Below are 20,263 nucleotides of genomic sequence, written 5' to 3'. Positions count from 1 at the left end.
ATGTTTGATTATCATCAAAGCTTACAAAAACTGTTCCATTTCATAACAAAATATATATATCTTCTTTAATTTCTCAATGTTAAAAAAAAGGATGAAATCCTGTGCGAAAGCACGCGATTACATTAAGAATTAGCAGAAACAAACTGCACACGATCACCATCTTTGTCCCCCACTCCAAAACTGGCGGCCCAAATGGGCGAACTCTATGGACACTGATGACAGAACACGGCGTCGAAACTGTAGGTTTACCCTTAGCATCACTCATCTCCTCCAACTCATCATCGTCGTCGTCGTCATCATCAGACGACATCAATCCATCGTCACCAACAAACTTCTTCACAGCAACCCTAATGTCCTCACAACAACGTAACTCTTCGTCCTCAAAGAACTCCAGCAACCTCGAGAGCTCCCGGTCCGCTGGGTCGTTGAAAAACTGGCGGATGGGGATTGCGTTCTCTGGCTGGAGGAAATAAGCATTGGGATTGTCGTCCACAATCACCACCCGCCTCAAGTCCCGCCCCAACCCGGACAAGTCCTTCACGAACTTCCCACTCATCTCCTTACACGAGTCCCTGTAGAGCCGGTGCGAGACCAGGCGCTTTCGGTCCAGCCGGTCCAGCACCAGCGTCGCGTAATCTCTCAGCCCCGCCGTGAACACCACCACCTCGTACTGCGCCGCAAGCCTCTCCAAAAACGCGTCCACGCCTGGTCGTTTCACCACGTAGAAAGTCATCACCTTGCCGCGGATATTCGGCCGGACAACGAAGTCGAAGTTCTTGGGCGGCGGACCCGTCACGGAGTGGACCAAGGTCTCGTCGAGGTCCAGACACACTGTCCGTTTCTCCGGCGAGGCTAGAGGCGGGAGTGGGCAGCGGGCCTGGGTTTCGGGTCGGGTCTCCGGGGACTGGGGTTTGTGGAGGACCTTGAATGCTTTGTTGGTGCCGACACGGGTCAGCACGACGGTGGAGGGGGCAATCGTCGACTTTTTCAGGGAGCAGTTGCGGCGGTGGTGCCGCCGTATGCCGCGGCAGCGCTTGATGGGCATGAGCTTGTTGGTGCTGGGGGTTTTCTTGCGAATCCTGGACACCATATTTCTTTGGTTGGCTGTTGCTTCAATGTCGAAATTGAAAATGGTGGAGAAGTTGAATTGAATTGTTGAGAATTGTTGGGGTGAGTTTTAAATTTATGGTGGGTGCAACGGCGGGTAGTGAAGGTTGTAACAAAAGGAGAGATGGTTGGGATGGTTAGGGGTAAGTGAGGGTGAGTTTGTTTGAGCTGCGGTTATAATATTGTTTAGATATTGGTTTTTACTGTTAGAATTGAAGGCATTATTGGACGGTTATTTTCGTTTTAGTTAATTAACCAGCTGGTTAGTTACAAGTGAAGGCACCAGTCTACCAGTAAAATGGTTATCACAGTCAACAGTCTATCACATTTCTTCATACGAATGCGGAACGAGAATTTGAACTTAGAACCTCTTTCTATATCGATAAAATTAATTTGGACCTAGAACCTATTTCAATATCTGAATTTTGACTTTCATTCCCTTATTTGCCTAATTCCGTTGATTGCTGGATTCCTTACTGATGCTATGTTTTGACTTTTCTATGTTACCTTACTTAACTTCATTCTATTCCATGTCACTTTTAGTAATAACGAATTCTTCCGCCATATTTTTTATTAAAGGGAGTAATAATAATATAGCAGACATGAGTAAAGCTTTCCAAGTGACTTGAACGAGTAGAAATCAATTTTGGGCCAGCCATATTTTTTAATTAACAAAGAGGGAATAGGAGGCTTGGACGAAAGTTTTGGGCCAGCCATGGTTTAGTGAGCATAAATAAAATAACAATGTAAGGGTTAGTTTAGTATTCTAAAATTTGGTAGGATATGGAGAATAAATCAGGATTTGGAAGGCCAAAAAATGCGGTTTTTCAAAAATGAAATTTGGGTGTAGTGAGTGATTAGTGCACTGCTCCAGTATTTGGGTGCATTTAGAAATTCTTAAATAAAACCTCTCAATCGTGGGCCACAACACGACACCACAATGCAAATGTTATGGCCTCTGAATGTTAGCCCATACGAAATAAAGAAGGCCTTCAGCATCATACCAAGTGGTACTAAACAAAGCTTGTGTAGAAAATATAAGCCTTATTTTGTCACACGATGAGAGAAATATATATGTGATTTTATACAACCGATGACGCTTAAAATTTCTCAAAACTTATGGCATGCTTATTGATACCTAGCCATAATAAGTCGGATCGGAATAAAATGAAATCGGTCTTATTACCGAAACACAAGATTTAAAAAATATATATATGAGGAAAGCAAAGCATAAGAATGACATCACTAAAAAGTACGCAGAAAAATGAGTTGATCACACGTTTGTATTGGCCAAACTTTTCTGGAAGTACATTTGCTTGCCCTAAAAATGAGGCTGAAAATGATACGCACAATAAGCAAGCAATGACTTGACCACGCAGTGAGTATAGTATCTTGGTAGTTGAAAAGAACAAATTTCTTCATAAATTAATGCAGTAAGTGTTACTCAGGTCGGGTCTTTGCCTGCCACTGAAAACAACAAAAAGCTTTCTAGTAAGATAACAGAGCATGTCTCCATGAATTATTATTATCCTCTGTTATCACCTTTCACTTTCCATGAATTGGTCAAAAGAATTTAATTTCCATATCTTAAAATAAAAGTGTGAAATCCTGTGTGAAAAGAATAAGATTACATGAACAATACCAGAAAAAACAACCATCACAACCAAATGGGGTATGGAGACTGATGAAGAATGGTGTTGAAATAGTGAATAGTGGGAGGTTGGATCTTGCATGCGCATTGAACAATTTATTGGTTGGTATCAGATTTCTCTCTGCTTCATCATTCATGGTTCTTCTTTTGAATTCAGTGGAAGATTGAAGAGAAGTTGATGTTAGCCTGCACTAATGAATAGTTTATTGATACTTAAACTCCAGCATGATCAGATTTTTCAGGTCAATGCAAAAATAATCAACTTCCTAATTAATTACTTTATCATCATCATTGGATAATTAAAAGGTACTTCTGGCAAGGTAGTGTTTTGACTAGTTCTGAGATCATAATTGTTTCATTCTTTTTTTTTATATATAGAGGATTTTTCTTAATGAATGAGGCGATAATATACTAAACTCACATATACTACACGGATGCTAGGACTCGAACTTCAGAACCTTGTCTGAGGGAGCAATTGCTCTAAACCACTACACTAGTGAGTCCTTAATGCAATTATTTTAAAGATGAAATGTGATGGCCCTTTGGCCTTTTTCATCTTAAAATGACCCTTTGTTTGGTTCAAAGTGTTAAAACCAATTGAAGACAAATTAGCAAGTAAAATTGAATTGAGGGAATCACAAATCAGAATCTTTCACCGTCTCATGAATTTTTTAATTGCATATCTCTCGCGGTTTCGAATAGTCCTTTAGGAAAAAGTTTACAGCACATTACTTTGATTTGATATATGCACATCAATTTTTATTTTTTTATTTAGAAAAAAACAACAAGTATTTCTTGTTAATTTGGAAAGTATACTTCTGTCTTGCTCTGTTCCAAGCCGAATGGTTGCATTTGTCTTTTTGTTGTTTAGCATTTTTTTAGGTTTAGTTGCACTGCTTAGGAATAAAAGGAAGTATAGTCCTCCTGAATTTAATTTAGTTATTAATTAAGGTACTTTCATTAATCTTTTTGAGAATTTTGTTGGAGTCATTTAAGTTCAACATTCTTATGCAAAATAATTGATGAATACCAAACGAATAAGAGAAACTAAATTTTGTTGAATCTTATCCAACCTATTAACCATAAGTGGGAAAATATTCTGAACAACCAAATCGACATGAACATTTTCTATTTTTGCATGGTTGCCAACTGAGACTGGTATGATTGGAAATATTTTCTCACCACTCTTCTTAATACTTGATATGTGTTCATAGACATAATCATAGTTATTAACTTTTTACTTTGATTTATATAACCATGGTTATGCTTATAGACACGTGTCAAGTGTTGAAAAGGGTGGTGAGCATACATCTTGGGTTAAAATGATGAGCAAAAATGCCTCCCGGCATGATTTATGTCTAGAAGAAGTCCCTACATGGCCTTTTGTTGCTAAAGTCTTGCAAAACCAACTCCATGTTTCAAAGACTTGGCAAATAATGTGGTAGCTCTATAAGGTTGTGAATTAAAAGCGCTTTAGGAAAGTTACGAAAAGCCATTCATGTCCACTCTGTATTTCCGGCGGGTGGTTGAGGCAGCTTTCAATGCCCTTTTGCTATTTCACAAGCTATACATGCGACATTTTCAACGATATCTACTATGGAAGTTGTCATTTAAAGCAAACAACGAAAAAAGAAAAGAAAAAAAGAAACCAACAAGAGCATAAAAGGCCTATCCTTTTCATCTTAGTCAACATCTCTCTCTCTCTCTCTCTCTCTCTCTCTCTCTCTCTCTTCCTGGACTTTTATGGATCCCATAAATTGAGTTGTCCTGGCAGGGTTTTTTCCTCACTCCAAGGTTGGAAGAGAAAGCAGAAGCAATCTCTCCTTTTCGGGTCACCTTTGCTCTCTCCTTCTTCTCTCTCCTTCTTCTCTCTCAGCTAGTCTTTGTGCTTTAAGTTTAAGCCATGGCTGAGACTTCAGTAGCTAATGGTAACGGAACCCATGCTTTGAATGTTGAAGATGGTGATGGCAACAGTCACAGACCTTCCCAATCTTCCACCAAAACCAACCAAGAATCAAGCAGTTTTGGTCTCTCTGTGCCTTTCATGCAGAAGGTGACTTTAAATTATTTTTCTTTCAGTTACTTTTTGGCTCAAACTCAATTGCAAATGTTGTGTTTCAGTTTCAAAACCATTTGAAATGCTTTGATGCTTATCCTCGCCACCAATTAATCTCTCCAAGTTTTGTGTCATATTAAACTCAAATGCAGAAAAAAAAAAAAGCTTAGAAATTGTTGAATAATAAAGTGGAAATCTTTTGTGGGACAGGTGATTGCTGAGGTGTTGAGTACATACTTCGTGGTATTTGCAGGCTGTGGGGCTGTGGTGGTGAATTTGAGCACAGATAAGACGGTGTCGTTTCCAGGAATTTCAATTGTTTGGGGACTGGTTGTGATGGTCATGGTTTACTCTGTTGGTCACATCTCTGGTGCCCATTTTAATCCTGCTGTCACCATTGCTTTTGCCATTACCAAGAGGTTTCCATGGAAACAGGTGAGCTAACCAAACCAACCCGTGATTTTATCTTTTCTTTTGAAATTGGTAAACTACACAAATCTTCTTCCTGATGTTTGGTTGTTCTCCATATAAAAAATTGTGTTTCTTCCTGAACAAGGTTATTTCTAAGCAAAGACATCATGTGTTCAACTCAAAACACCAATCAGATTTGTTTCAGTCAATTTATTGTCAAATTAAACTTATAGATGGATGCTATATCATCACATTTCTCTTCCCAATTCAATCTATTCTGTTTTGATTTTTATAGGTACCGGCTTACGTAGCAGCTCAAGTCCTTGGATCAACACTTGCAAGTGGTACCCTTAGACTAATATTCCAGGGGCACCAGAACCATTTTCCTGGAACAATTCCTACTGGAAATCCCTGGCAATCATTTGCGATTGAGTTCATTATCACATTTTACCTCATGTTTGTTATTTCTGGTGTTGCCACAGATAACAGAGCGGTAATTACTTCTTCTCCCTCTTCGTACCTCAGCATTTGACAACATTGGTCCAAATTTACCAATTAAAATACTTGACCAATATGGTTGATTAACCAACGAGGGTTGGTGTTTAATAACTTGCTTAACTTGTTAGACTAATATAATTGGATTTGGGAATATAATTATATCACTTAATTACCCTTAGTATATTCCAAAAAGTCTGCATCATATAATATTATTCATGTTAAACTATTACAGAGACCGTGACATGAGGATCTGATGGCGATCTTATCTTTCTTCTTTTGTTTGTTTATGCAGATTGGAGAGCTTGCGGGGCTTGCGGTTGGCGCTACGGTTCTTCTTAACGTGATGTTTGCAGGGTAATAACTTATTAATTAATATCCTCTAATCACACATATACTCTTTGATTAAACATATTCTTTGCCTAATAAGCAGTGTGGCATATGGTTTCCCATTTGGAAGTTATCAACGAAGTCAAATTAAGCACTTTGCATTAATCTTTTGTGTGTTAATTAAAAATTAAGATATGTGTCTTAATGATTTGGGTGATATTTATATATATATATATTCTGCAGGCCAATCTCAGGAGCATCAATGAACCCAGCAAGAAGCATAGGACCTGCAATTGTTTCAGCCCAATTTAAGCACCTGTGGGTATACATTTTTGCACCAACTCTTGGGGCTGTGTGTGGTGCTTTGGTATATAATGTTATCAGGTTCACGGACAAGCCTCTGCGTGAGATCACCAAGAGTAGCTCTTTCTTAAAAGGCGTGGGGAACAAGTAACGGCTCTAATTGTTGATGAAGAAATTAGAGAGGCAAAAAAAGGGCACATTAACTAGTTAATTATGCACAAAAAGAAAGGAGAAACAAATCAAGATCATTTTTATGGTTTAAGCACCTTTAAATTGTTTTTTTTTTTTTTTTTTCAGAAAGGAATGGAAATTTGAATTCCCTTGTTTGTATGTTACCATATAAATGTGCTATCTTCTTATATATCAAATATCCATTGATCGACACACAGGTTAAGAAATCAAAGTATATTTTTATGTCTTTGGAAACACATGTTATCTTGTACACGTGTCCTTACTACTATCGTAGTATTTTAAAATTTCTCCTCCCAAAGCAAATACATTTTGGTTACAACATGCTAAATAAAGTAAGTCTCTGGAAACACGTGGGGAAAGGAAGAGGAAGACAAGAGATTCAAGGAATGCGTTTTAAGTCGATAAGGACAAGATTAAAGTATTTTCTTTCTTTTTTGGTCAAAATTTGTAAAAGTTTTGTGGGTATGGAATCACATGAATCCTGTTCATAAATGGCATGAACATTTCGACTGTTTTTGGAAGGAAACGGATATACTCATCATAAGTCTATTTTAGAAATATTTTTATTAGAAAAGAGTCAAAATCTTTATTAAAAGTCAATAAATAAATAAACATGAAAGCAAATAAAAATAAAAATCAAAGCAGCAAAGCTAGAACAGTCAGCACTCATGTGCCTCATCGCTGACCAGCATGAGCTGTATAATGCTTGTCCCTACGTCTTATAATTTGTTCTATATCCATTCTATATTATTATTACCTACGAAAGTTGGAACAATTCATGTTTCTCATGCTCTATGTTATTTTATTTCATTCATGATTTTCAACATCTTATCCAATGTTTTATCTACTTCCCTCTATCTTTTAAGAGGATCATTTGAAGCCTTCGACTGCATTCTGTGAATGCAGTTGGGGAATTACCAGTCAGAAATAGCCCCAGTACATGAGAGAGAGAGAGAGAGAGAGAGAGAGAGAGAGAGAGAGAGAACCAAGTCCATGTAAAACACCCTTACAACCATACCATGGTTTTTGTTGATTGAAATCTGAATAATGAAAGACAAAACGGTTGTTTTTGGCGCAGGAAGTGTGTAGCCCAAGTGGTTAAGACATTTGCCCAGAACAGAGAACGCCTCTCACTTTCCATTGTTTGGCAAGACAACAGTAGAGTGACCTGAAGCAGCAAAATGAAAACATGTTCTGATGCAATGTTTGATTGTTATCACCTTTACTGTCACAATCTGAAGAGTTTCCAAGAACAGAGCTGTCCATCAATCTGGTTTCCACTGGTTATGTCTTGTGTCCTACAGAAAATTTCCTAAATTCCTAACCAATTTAAAACCATTTCATAAGATTGCTAAATGAGTGAACTGAAGAGCAACATAATTCACTTGTACAACAGCTAAAACGCCAATGGCTAAATGAGTAAATAGAGAATATAAGTGTTAAAAAAAACACTGCTCCTCCAACATTTATAAGGAAAGAAGCGTTCCAACATGCAAAAAACATTATTTACAACGTGGTTATAAAAAAATGAGTGGAAAAATTTAAGTTAGAGACTATAGAATTGAATAGGTTAAATAGTGACAAAATATATCAAAGGTTTCCCTACTTCCATAGTTACCAGCATTTTCCCTACTAATTTCGTACTGGGAGGCTGCTTTCAATGGCACTGCTGCTAACAGAACCAACCCTTGGTCTTGCTCTTGGAATAATTAATGGTCTGCAGCAGATTAGAGTAACGAGCATCTCCATCATAAACAACATCATGCTCATCCATACAAATATAGATTTCTTCCAATTCCATATAAACCTTTTAAATAGGGGAAGTTCTGACTCAAGGGTCACCGCTGCATCATATATTTGGGGAATACCGGCACCAGGCTGATATTCTGCACGTTGTTCAATTGTCACCTTTAAGCAGGCAGTAGGAACTTCACCTTGGATAAACCCTCTGAATTTCAGATTCAGAGTTTGGGATTCTGAAACATAGCCAGCAACAAGAGGAACAACCTTAAGGAAAGTCAATAGAAGGCGGATAGGCTCGCTTTTGAATTGTAACATGCATGGATGGCTTGAACTGGCAAGGGTTTTACCATCGAAAGACAGGAACTGTACCCTGACCTACATAAACAAAATGAACTTGGTCAAATAAACACTCATCAATATGAAAATGGAAACAAGGAATCATGATAGCAAAACCTTGTAACTACTTTAGAATCCATTGCAATAAGTACACAAAGAAATAGACAACAAAAATATGACGGAAAAAGAAGGATAAGCTTGAAGGAAATAGCATTTCCCCTCTTTTGGGTTTCAATTACATTGCACAATGTGAAAAGTGGCTTGAGATCACACCATCCAGTTGCAAATATCACAATATGAAGTTATCTGCAGTATTTTATCATGTACTTGTATTGCAACTTCATCATAGTCCTACTAAATTCAGCGTAAAAAAAATATTTAATTTGGACGCTCTTCTTGATGAATTGAAAAATGGATGTAAACAAGGTTCACTGAGCTTGGAAATAAATATACTATCTCTTTTCTTTCCCATTGTGTCAACAACTCAACTTCCTTACTTCCCCTGATACCAGGAAAACATTTCATGGTGATGATAACTGAGAACTAGATCTCCAAACATAAGAGCAGCATCACCAGATTTCTTTAGAAAAATCCATGCTTTAGATCCAACTGAAAGATTTACTAATTAATGTTCATATCACACATTTTTCTGAGGTGCCTATGCCTTCTAAAATCAAGTGACAACTATCACATACAAATTAGGTCCATCCCGAACCTAAGATCCATATACCAGTATTATGTTCATACCTTTACATTAGCAATCGGTCCGATTATTGTTTATGCAATAATTTGAGGACAAACTAAAGTTCATCATGATACAGCAAACTTGAAAAAACCAAATTTATTATGTATTAACCAAATAACAAGACTCGTGATATTAGTCTGAAACAAGAAATGGAAATTCACATTTAGTAAATCAAGTACCTGAAAGACCCCAAGATTCCTGTTGTACTCTGATTCCGGCAATACGAATGAAACAGTGACCGCCACTTTGTGACCACGAGGTATAGCTCGAAACCCGAAACTCTCCCCAGCTTGAACCTTTTCTTTACAATCCGCACCACAACTGGCACCGGCACACGACATCACCGGTACATAGGCCACCGGACTGTGCTTAGTGTAATCAAAGTTCAACATATCCTTCATATGCATTGGCTCGGCCACGATGCTCCTCATCAAAACTCCACTAAACACAAGCGACATGACCAAAAGACCACACAAAACGAAACAAACATAGCATGACCAAAACAAACCCCACCCAAATCGCAATGCCACCTTCCAGACCGAGTTGTTGTCCTTCAACCACTGGAAAACTAGAGGACTCACATACCCACCAGCCAATTTCCATAAATTTAACACCTCTGTGATCAAATACTCTCGGCCTCGACGCACAATTTGGAAGGGGTCGATGACAAGCATGTAAGAATGGTGCAAAATCCATATGGGAAATGTAAATATGCTAATGAATAAGTTAATTTGGAGTCCAATTGCCTTGATTATCATCCCGGCCAAAAACACAAGAAGGTTAACCGAAGAGTCACCGAGTTGTGCGGCCGAGTCGGCCGATTCACCAACTGGGTCGTCATTCCCGGCAGTAGTTACAGTCGAACCCTCGTTGTTCTGGTCACTCGGAACTTGCACTGAGCTGACTCCGTCCCGAGTCGACTCGGGCTCCTTCAAATTCCGGCGAAGCTTAAATTTTCTGGCTCTGATACTCAGCCTCGTGTCGTTGATCGAGTCAATTTGGGAGCTGAGAGTGGATTCTAAAGTGGAAGTCTTCGACTCTTCGCCGGAGATTGCTCGGCGAGACGATCGGCGGCGGAGGCTGGTGGCCTGAGAAGGTGTGGAGTCTGGGAGAGATAGTGTAGAGGGTGACGTGAACTGATCTGATTGATCGATGGTGGAGGGGAAGTCGTCGAGGGCGTCGAAGAAAACGTCGTCGTCTTCTTCATTGTTTGAGGTGGGAGGTTCTGTAACTTCCATTGGCGATGTTGCGTGGGGCTGGAGTTGCGGCTATCTGTTTCAGCTAATCATTTACACATACGAATAAAACGGTGCGTGTTGATCCTTAAATTTTATTTTTGGGGTACAGATTTTTTATTTATTTTTAATTTCGTCAAGTTCTGCTGACCTTTTGAGTTCCATGACTTCGTCTGCTCAGTTTATCTACTTGTCTTGTCTGTAATGGGCAGCCCACATGCAATATTAAAGTAGGCTAATTGAAGAACCATAAGCTTGATGCTCAATGGGTCAAGTCCTCTGGTTCATGCATGTAGGTGCTTGATGAAATTACTAAAATCCGACATAAAGTCCACAAAAAGATCAATGAAATGCTAATTTGACATGTTATTAAATTCATCACAACAATTTAATTTTAATGGACAATTGGAAAGACCGCATCTTTGTTCATTTACGTTTTTTTTTTAAAAAAACTCTTTAAGGATCTGTTTAGTAATGGGAAATCAAATGATAATCCTAAGATTGCTTTGTCTTCATCTGCCTGTGCAAAACTACAGTGGTAGCCCCTTTAAAAAGGAAAAGGTGAAGATTATTAGGCTAAAAGCATACTCATTCATATCTGCTAAGTCAAAAATAAAAAAAAGCAAAAAAGCAACTTTAAAACAGATATTTTATATTCTGATATTGTTGACAAATGTGTCACTCAAAACAAGTTCATCTTTCTTTTTTCTTCTCTTTTCATATATTCATTTGTTCGTATGTATCTTGATTGTTATGAATATTATCGAGTCTAACACATGTCCAATTACAATACTGAACTTTAGTTAGTCCTCTCCTAAGATTGTCAACAATCAATCAGTGCAAAGTTTCAAGAGCAGCATCAGATAGTTCTTCTCTCACAAAACCCACATCCCTCCTCAGATCCTCATAACTTTCAAAGATTGCTTTTACTCCTTGCATCAAATTGTGTTTCTTACCCAACTTGCATCATTGCACGAGCTTCCTTTGTTCACATCTGTGTGGGCCGATTGCATGCATTAGTTGCTGTTGCAGAAACCCAATTACTACCATTTCCTAATTGTTGATGATGCTGGTTGGTAATGTCTTTGTTTGCTTCATTACTGCATTTAGTTGCTTCACACTGCTGGAACTTGCTGAATCTAAGTTGCCCCAAGAGGAAGGTGAGTGCTTATATTTCTACTGTTGGCAATCCCTGGTTGTTAATGAGAAAATGTTACAAAGAAAGAAAGTCTTTATCTTGGTACATACAAGGACTCATAAAAGTTGATTGGATTAGTTGGCCTGATCTTTTCATTTCATAGTAAGAATGGGTAGTTTTCTTTTATCAATTTTTTATATTTCTTGGCAACCAAACTGAAAAGTGTTGTCTTTTGCATTTTAGAGTCATTCAATGAGCTAAGTTTAGTTCAACTTTTGCCCTGAAAACCACTCTTAACACAACTCACTGACTTCTCTGCTCTAGATCATTTGGTATTCTCGCGGCCTTGCCATTTGTGTTTTATATGCTCAACTCATTTTACTTTGGTTTTCTATATGATGCTTATATGGTTTGAAAATGGATGCCTTTTAGTTGATGCCCTCCAACAAATTACCACCACAATGGGTGCAACATATTGGAGGTTTAACAATGATGCTTGCCGAATTGAAATGGTGGGTCTAACGGAGAAGCCGCCAAAGGGAGCCCAGAGCAACACTGATTGTGAATGCTACTTCGAGAACAACACTGTTTGTCACGTCGTAAAACTGTACGAGTCTTAACTTAGTTTTATAACAATTGTTCCGTTTTGGCTTATGAAAATGCCTTCCATGTCACAAAGCTCTGTTTGTTTATGATTTGGCTATTTGCTATTAGTTTATCTCTGCTTAATCTTTGATTATTTGTTTAACGTTTTACAGAATGCTCAAGGGTTATAGTTTACCTGGTTTGCTTCCACCTCAACTGGTCAAGCTTCCTTACCTCAGAGAAATGTAAGAACTATCATATTTGATTGACATGATGCTCAAGATTTGGATGGTACATATCTTTATTTATTAATTAAAGTAACCTTTCTTTCGTTGTAGTGATTTTGCTTACAACTATCTCAATGGTACAATACCACCGGAATGGGCTTCAACGAAACTAACTTATATGTGAGCCTTTAGAATTTATGTAATGAAGTTTTAATTTAGTAGCTATGTATATTCATTAGTGACTTCTCTGCAGTTCTGTTCTGGTCAATCGCTTATCAGGCCAAATTCCAAAGGAGCTAGGAAACATTACCACTCTGACATACCTGTACGTATTGTGATTTGGTTTATCTCAATTTTTAGGACTTGGACACTGATTGCGATTAAAGTTCTTTTGATCTTTGTGAAACTATACTAGGAGGGTCTCTAATTTCCACGTTACATGCCTTGCTAACTGCTATCTGACCTCAGCTGGAAACAGAACTCTGTCAAGAGCCTTGATATCCTAGTGATGATACATCAACTTTATTTTCTTTTTTCTTTCATAAAGCAGGAGCCTTGAATCAAACCAATTTTCTGGTATTCTTCCTATTGAGCTTGGGAACTTGATCAATTTGCAGACCTTGTAAGTCATCAAATCCTCACTTTCAGATGTCTGGCCTTGTGTGTTCATATTTACTTGCTGCATGTTGCAAATGCAGGATGCTTTCCTCCAATCAGCTGACTGGAAACTTACCAGAGACGTTTTCTGGGATAAGAACTTTGACAGATTTGTAAGGTTTACTTATATATTGTTTCTCTTTTATAACATTTATACTGTTTCTTGTGTCTAATCGGCAAAATTCTAATGCAATGTAGCCGAATAAATGATAACAACTTCAATGGAACACTCCCTGATTGGGTGCAGAACTGGAAACAACTCAGAAGATTGTAAGATCTTTATATTTATGTAAAAAAAATTATTTCCATTGCTTTCGACTTTTGAAGACTTTTGAAGGGTTATTTCCACTAATCCTTCTAAAAACTTGTCTTGTTGAAGGGAAATGCATTCAAGTGGACTGGAGGGACCCATTCCATCAACTATTTCTCAATTGTACAATTTAAATGAGTTGTGAGTAATTTGGACCCTAAGCTCAGTAATCTTTTGAATGATCTTTCCTATGTATTTGATTAATAGTTTTATACATCATGGTATATCTTTGTGCAGGAGGATTAGTGATTTAAATGGGCCAATTCAGGAATTTCCTTTGCTGAGAAATATGACAGGCATAGTAAGATTGTACGTTGAGAGCTTCATCATTAAATACTTTGAGTGTTTCATGTACATGTATAAACAGAACAGAAGCGTGCACTCACATCCCACACCCGCACACACAATCATGTTTTCCTACCTATTGTTAGAACAAAATCCAATTGTTGACAAAAGCATTTTATTGGGATTTGATTTTTAGCCGATTGCTTTTGATCCAACAGTTAGTGAACATTAATTGCGTGCTCATCGCTGAGTAGGAGATCATAATTGTGTGTATACATATTTCTTTTTCCCTACAACTTACATGTACTGTTATTTTTCTTTCCAATAGCAGTAACTATGAGCTGTTTCATGCTAATTCGTTTAACTAATTCAAGGGTTTTGAGGAACTGCAACATTTTTGGCGAGATCCCTGCATATCTCTGGTCCATGAAGAGTCTGACGATGTTGTAAGTAATAAAAGTTGTATCAACTTTACTTTGGATGCTTGAATCACCCCAAACACACACAGACATGCATATGTGCAGCAGTCTCCCACTCTACTGTTAGGATGGAGATTAATTGATTGTTATTGTGCAATTGTGATAGGGATGTCAGTTTTAACAAGTTAGTGGGTGAACTATCATCCACAATAGGAGCTGAGCGTCTGAAATTTGTGTAAGTGTGAAATTCTTTAAAAAATTTATACTATCAGTTAGGTGAAATTTCATCTATAACAGTTTTTTTTTATATCTTAAAAACTTGCTTGTTGTCCAAGAACCATGTCATAGAAATGCAACCAAACTGATGAAGCCAGTATCTTTCTTGATAGAATTGATGTACAATACTAATACTTGGTATTGCTTTGATTAGCTTTTTGACTGGCAACCTGCTAAGTGGAAATGTGCCACAGTCAATCTTGCGAGATGGAAATAGTGTGTACGTCTGCTATCTGCAATGCTTTCTATTAACTTTAGATTCCTTTTTATATATTTATACTTTACTAAGTTCTAACTGCGGTGTCATGTGTGTCTACCATTGTATATTCTAATTTCTAAACATTTCCCCTTCTTATTATCAAATGACAGGTTCCTGTTATGTTTCAAAGCTGACAGTTGTTTTTTCTATGCTTTCTGCAGTGATTTGTCATACAATAACTTCACGTTGCAAGGCCAACCGGATTGTCAAGAAAACTTGTCAGAATAGAATCTAATATCTCTTTAGATTATTTTTCAGATTAGGTGGTTTGAAGAAACTGATAGTTGTTTCACGGCATCTGTTTTTCAGGAATCTAAATCTGAACTTGTACCGGAGCTCTTCGAAGGAGAACAACTCGTAAGATCCTTCTTTAAGATTTACTCTTCGCTCTCCTCAAATTTTTTAATTTTTTTTCAATTTATAATTATATATGGACAATGCTCCAAATTTGCTTATTCATCTTTGGTTCATTCTGTGACAGAATGGGAATTCTTCCATGCTTGAAGAATTTTAAGTGCTCACGATGTAAGTATACATCTTCAAGAGTTTGAATATTATGGAGTGCTATCTGACTAATTTGAGTTGCATTTGAATTATTTTACAATTAAAAAATTTAAGTGCACACATATAACTTCAGCAATTAAATCAAAAACTGATTACAGCAATGAAGATGTAAATTACAAAAAGGTTTAATGAATGACTGTGACGATCTAGAAGTATAGCAAATGGATAGGGCGTTGCATAGGTATTTCGTTCACTCATTACACCATCTTTGGATTGTTGTGGAATTCCAAAGACCCAAAGCAAAATTGTACAAGATGACTTTTGCATCATGCTTAATGTTGTACTGCCTACCTCATATTTGTCCTCATTATTTTTTTTTGTTGTTTTATTTTGGACAGATTCAAAATGTATGCATGTTAATTGTGGTGGAGGTGACATAACGTTCAAGGACGAGAATAACACAAAGGTTTTGTATGAAGGAGATGGAGCAGTTGAAGGTGGTACTGCAAAATATTATAGAAATGAAAGAAGTATGTGGGGATTTAGCAGCACTGGTGACTTCATGGATGACTACGATTTACAGAATACACGTTACTCTATATCTCTGGAATCTTCGAATCTCTCTGAATTATATACGACAGCACGCATATGTCCAATTTCACTTACTTATTTCTTCTATTGTTTAGAAAATGGGAGTTACACTATAACTCTCCATTTTGCGGAGATCAAGTTCACAAATGATCAAAGATACAGTAGTCTGGGGAGGCGTATTTTTGATATCTATGTTCAGGTACTTAGCTAGCACAAATCAAAATGCCAACCTTTATGTAATTGCAACTCGAAGCTTTGATAAGACAACTTTTTCACAGGAAATTTTGGTGTGGAAGGATTTCAATATTGAAGATGAGGCAGGTATGGCTCAAAAGAAGTTGGTTAAACAAGTACCTAATGTCAATGTGACAAGCAATGTCTTAGAGATCCGATTCTATTGGGCCGGAAAAGGGACAACGAGGACTCCTGAGAGAGGAGATTATGGTCCCCTTATATCAGCTATTTCTGTGGTTTCCGGTGAGTCAGTCTTGTCAACGTTACTACATTTTCACGTTAGTACTATTATCTTAGATTGAGTTAAGATTTTTTTGGTCTAAAGATTATGTGAGTTTGTGTGATTCAAACATCTAGAAACATGTTGGGCTCGCCGCCCCTTATTAGCGGGTCCTGAATATGTTATTCTTCACATTTCATGATTATTCCTATCTGAGCAAAACAAATGTCTATATAGTCAAAGCATTATCTTCTTGTTTGCTCAAAACTTTTTTCTAGTGAATTGTTTAGTTTATTATATTGGCCAGATCTTAAACCGTGTACAAACGGTGGAAATGCACGAACTATTTATATCGTTGCTGGTGTTGCCGTTGGGGCACTATGCCTAACACTCTTCATACTGGCAATCCTTTGGTGGAAAGGATTCTTGCGAGGGAAAAGGGGGAGACAAAAAGGTGCATTTTACATTGAACATCCCATTCTCAAATTGATCACTTGCAGATTATCTATTAATTTGTATATAAGTTATTTGCCAAGAAAACTAAAATTAAAAATTATTTGGTATACTTTATATCCTTCTTGGACATATATTGTAGGACGAGATATGCAGACAGGGACGTTTACTTTGAAACAAATAAAAGTGGCAACTGATGACTTTGATCCTTCAAACAAGATTGGAGAAGGTGGTTTTGGCCCTGTCTACAAGGTAAGCCTGTTTTTCTTTGGCATATAGAACTTCGAAAGGAAGTCCTTTTCTCGCAAGACAAGTCTACATAGAAAAATTAAATTCTGAATTCTAAGGTTGGGATGCAGGGTCACTTACCTGATGGTTCTTTGATAGCAGTTAAGCAGCTTTCATCCAACTCAAGGCAAGGAAACCGTGAATTTTTAAATGAGATGGGCATGATATCTTGTGTGCAACACCCAAATCTAGTGAAACTGCATGGATGTTGTATTGAAGGGGACCAACTATTGCTGGTGTACGAGTACATGGAAAACAATAGTCTTGCAGGCGCCTTATTTGGTACGATTACCGTCATTTGCTCAAACCTGAACTTTTATGACTTCAATAGAATTTGATCAAGTGCAGATCTGAATATACAAGACATATAAAATTTGATTTGACCGAGCTTACTGGCCATATGAATTCTAACATTTCTGTTAGGGAAGTTCTTAAATCTGATTTTCAGTTTTTTCCTTGTACATTGTCCGTGTACTTGAGTGACGTCATTATTATTACTATTTTTCATGCTTATGCTTTCTATGACTTATCAAAAGAGAATTAAAATTGATTTGAGATGAGAAATAAGCATTTTTGGCTGATGACATATAGGCCGGGAAAACCATCGGATTAAACTGGACTGGCCTACGAGGCTTAACATCTGTACTGGGATAGCAAGAGGTCTAGCTTTTCTACATGAAGAATCAAGACTCAAGATTGTTCACAGAGACATAAAAGCTACCAACGTGCTCCTGGATGGGGATTTGAACCCTAAAATATCTGACTTTGGATTGGCAAAGCTTGATGAAGAGGAGAAAACACACATTAGCACCAGAGTTGCTGGAACCATGTCAGTTGCCATTACATTTAGTTCTACACGTTTGCATATCTTCGGGTAAATTTGAGTCTTTTTAATTGGAATAACAAAATTCCGGGATCTTAATTTGCAGAGGATATATGGCGCCAGAATATGCACTATGGGGTCGCTTGACCTATAAGGCAGATGTTTACAGCTTCGGAGTTGTTGTCTTGGAAATCGTTAGCGGGAAGAACAACAGTTATTCCCCAAGTGACAGTTGTGTCTGTCTCCTAGACTGGGTACTATATACTATAGCTTCCAATCATCACTCAAGCCATTGGATAAACATTGCTGTTTTTGTTTTTTGTTTTTTCTGACAAGTAGTTTGTGTTAGTTATATATTAAGAAACTTGTTTATAAAGTGAAACTTCTGCTGCAGGCCAGTCGTTTGCAACAAACTGGAAACTTGAAGGAGCTGGTTGATGAAAGGTTAGGGTATGAAGTGAATGGTCAAGAAGCAGAAGTAATGGTTAAAGTTGGTCTGTTGTGCACAAATGCGTCTCCATCACTTAGGCCTACAATGTCCGAGGTGGTGAGCATGCTTGAAGGACGAACACCAGTCCCAGACGTCGCGGTCCCAGAGGCAATTACGTATACGCAAGATTTGATGTTCAAGGCCATGAGAGATGTCCATGACCAAAGTCAAAATCTCAGTTTAGGCGGAAGCCAGACAACTAATAATACATTTTGCTCTTCCTCTACCTCAGGCCATGATTTGAATTAAATCAACTTTAGCTTGATACGTGTAAGTTGTATTTTGTGTGTATAAAATAGCTTGATCATGAGTTTATTTGGCTATATTTTTATGTGACGAGAGAGAGAGAGAGAGAGAGGCCTATCAGAAGAACGTTGTGGGCTTTTGCCCAAAGCCTGGAAAAACTAAGTTATCATCCTTTCAAGTTTCAACGAAGTTCGGTGTATGTGACAGTACCAATTGAATTGAAAGTCAAAATATGTACGAAACGAAAGCAAGGAAAGAGAAAAAAAATAAAATACATGTATTATTAAAATAAATATAAATAAAAGAATACAACTAATGTTAGAATACTTGAGAATATTTCATCAGCAAAATATATTTGTGGTTTTGCAGCAACAAGAACTTATTGGACCAGCTAGTAGCTTGTTACAATGAGAGCATACATCTCCACATGTGCCCAAAATATACTTCATTAATCATAAATCACTCTCTGTCTGTCTATTGCTCATCAGGCAAATGAATATTTGACATTTTTATTGTTAAAGTTTGGAACGGGAAAGGGAAAGGTGTAATTAGGATTTAAATATGAGACCAATTATATGCATATAAATACGATCCGTTGACGTGTATATTATTTGTTAGGTCTGGATTGATTCCACGCAACTTCGGTTTAATGATCTCAAGCTGTGAGCCGCCATCCATTGAATTTGGGTTATAAGCTTTTACCTAGATTAATAAAAGTAATCTAATTAACAACCTTGTTTGAATGAGGAATAGTCGCTTTTGGCATGCACATAATACTATAAGGATATGTAATTATAACACCAAGTTGCTTGCAATATCTCAAGATATACCCATGCATGGAATCATATTATAATTTATAATTTTCTCAACAACGATCTTAAGTAGCAAATAAAAACCTCTTAATTTTGTCCTCGTTTAATCTAGAATTCAAGAAAACCCTTTGCTAATTAGTAATTGCTAGTGCTTAACATTAAATTATGTTATCCAACCAAAAAAAACATTAAATTATGTTCGAGAATATTAAGATAAATGTTTTTTTTTGGGTCAAAATATTAGGATAAATGTCCTGCCGACATTTAGATAATAACAAAAACAAAAAAAATTATTATAAAAAAGGAAAATAATTTCTGGAGTATTTCGGGGCTAGTCAAACAGTGACATTACGTGGCTTGACGCGCGTGGAATTAGTACGGTGCCTTACAATGGGGCCCTACAGTCTCGAACAAAGTCTTAATAAATCTGTCTTGTTCTGAAACCAGGAGCCTATCCTTTCGGCCCGAATATAAATATTAATCCAAACAACTTGCTTATTTATTTATCTTATTTCTCATTAATTTTAGCAGGACACCTTTATTTTTTAATTAATTGTGTGTCAAAGTGAAATACATGTTTGGAAAATAAGATGAAATTGTTATTGGCATTTCAAAATAGTAATCGTGCACTTTTTTTTTTAGTAAATAAAAATAAAGGAAATGGAAAACAATTCCCTGAACATAACAGATCATAGAATCATGATGATAAGATTTAAATTTGGATTTGCATGGCATGAAGATGGTCAATAAATTATTTTACTAAAAAAATTAAAGAAGAGCAATCAAAATTGAATTATTGGGGGAAAATACAAAAGAACGTCAAACCTGGGTTGTCCAGGCAC

At 37.1% G+C, this 20,263-nt stretch overlaps 4 protein-coding genes across 8 annotated transcripts; 2 read left to right on the top strand and 2 right to left on the bottom strand.

The window, feature by feature from the left end:
- Positions 1-79: 79 nt before the first annotated feature.
- LOC110756112 (uncharacterized) lies at positions 80-1,090 on the bottom strand. The gene has a single exon (XM_021957504.2). It carries the CDS (start codon positions 1,088-1,090, stop codon positions 80-82), a length of 1,011 nt encoding a protein of 336 aa, XP_021813196.2.
- A 3,431-nt stretch (positions 1,091-4,521) lies between these two features.
- NIP1;2 (NOD26-like intrinsic protein 1;2) lies at positions 4,522-6,737 on the top strand. The gene is made up of 5 exons (XM_088251329.1): positions 4,522-4,811; positions 5,025-5,249; positions 5,521-5,718; positions 6,016-6,077; positions 6,294-6,737. The coding sequence occupies exons 1-5, from the start codon at positions 4,662-4,664 to the stop codon at positions 6,502-6,504; spliced, it is 846 nt and encodes a 281-aa protein (XP_088107455.1). The 5' UTR covers positions 4,522-4,661; the 3' UTR covers positions 6,505-6,737.
- Positions 6,738-7,942: 1,205 nt separating this feature from the next.
- On the bottom strand, positions 7,943-10,700 carry LOC110756096 (Putative adipose-regulatory protein (Seipin)). Its single transcript, XM_021957483.2, has 2 exons — positions 9,549-10,700; positions 7,943-8,663 (listed from the first exon to the last, which is right to left on the bottom strand). The coding sequence occupies exons 1-2, from the start codon at positions 10,605-10,607 to the stop codon at positions 8,178-8,180; spliced, it is 1,545 nt and encodes a 514-aa protein (XP_021813175.1). The 5' UTR covers positions 10,608-10,700; the 3' UTR covers positions 7,943-8,177.
- Positions 10,701-11,265: 565 nt separating this feature from the next.
- On the top strand, positions 11,266-18,815 carry LOC110756095 (putative LRR receptor-like serine/threonine-protein kinase RFK1). Of its 5 annotated transcripts, XM_088251519.1 has the most exons (25): positions 11,271-11,764; positions 11,986-12,074; positions 12,175-12,349; positions 12,501-12,572; positions 12,666-12,734; positions 12,808-12,879; positions 13,102-13,176; positions 13,253-13,324; positions 13,410-13,481; positions 13,591-13,662; positions 13,759-13,830; positions 14,181-14,252; positions 14,392-14,460; positions 14,656-14,721; positions 14,922-14,978; positions 15,070-15,117; positions 15,242-15,285; positions 15,663-16,054; positions 16,134-16,332; positions 16,617-16,763; positions 16,905-17,014; positions 17,122-17,332; positions 17,642-17,879; positions 17,980-18,127; positions 18,268-18,815. In XM_088251519.1, the coding sequence occupies exons 3-25, from the start codon at positions 12,204-12,206 to the stop codon at positions 18,610-18,612; spliced, it is 2,868 nt and encodes a 955-aa protein (XP_088107645.1). In that variant the 5' UTR covers positions 11,271-11,764; positions 11,986-12,074; positions 12,175-12,203; the 3' UTR covers positions 18,613-18,815. The 5 variants fall into 5 exon arrangements, with proteins under 5 accessions (XP_088107646.1, XP_021813171.2, XP_088107644.1 ...); XM_088251520.1 differs by lacking the exon at positions 11,986-12,074 and having other exon boundaries at positions 11,266-11,764; positions 18,273-18,453; XM_021957479.2 differs by lacking the exon at positions 11,986-12,074 and having other exon boundaries at positions 11,268-11,764; positions 13,105-13,176.
- The last annotated feature ends 1,448 nt before the right edge of the window (positions 18,816-20,263 follow it).

The sequence above is a fragment of the Prunus avium genome, chromosome 4 (assembly GCF_965620075.1).
Source record: "Prunus avium chromosome 4, drPruAviu1.hap1.1, whole genome shotgun sequence".
Taxonomy (NCBI): domain Eukaryota; kingdom Viridiplantae; phylum Streptophyta; class Magnoliopsida; order Rosales; family Rosaceae; genus Prunus; species Prunus avium.
This window is presented reverse-complemented; position numbering and strand designations above follow the sequence as displayed.

Coding starts and splice junctions, on each gene's coding strand:
- LOC110756112 (XM_021957504.2), bottom strand. CDS start 1,090: ATGGTGTCCAGGATTCGCAAGAAAACCCCCAGCACCAACAAGCTCATG.
- LOC110756095 (XM_088251518.1), top strand. CDS start 11,668: ATGATGCTGGTTGGTAATGTCTTTGTTTGCTTCATTACTGCATTTAGT. Junction 13,831..14,180: donor ATGACAGGCATAGTAAGATT/GTACGTTGAGAG, acceptor AACTAATTCAAG/GGTTTTGAGGAACTGCAACA. Junction 16,333..16,616: donor AGCTATTTCTGTGGTTTCCG/GTGAGTCAGTCT, acceptor TATATTGGCCAG/ATCTTAAACCGTGTACAAAC.
- LOC110756096 (XM_021957483.2), bottom strand. CDS start 10,607: ATGGAAGTTACAGAACCTCCCACCTCAAACAATGAAGAAGACGACGAC. Junction 8,664..9,548: donor GGAATCTTGGGGTCTTTCAG/GTACTTGATTTA, acceptor TTGTTTATGTAG/GTCAGGGTACAGTTCCTGTC.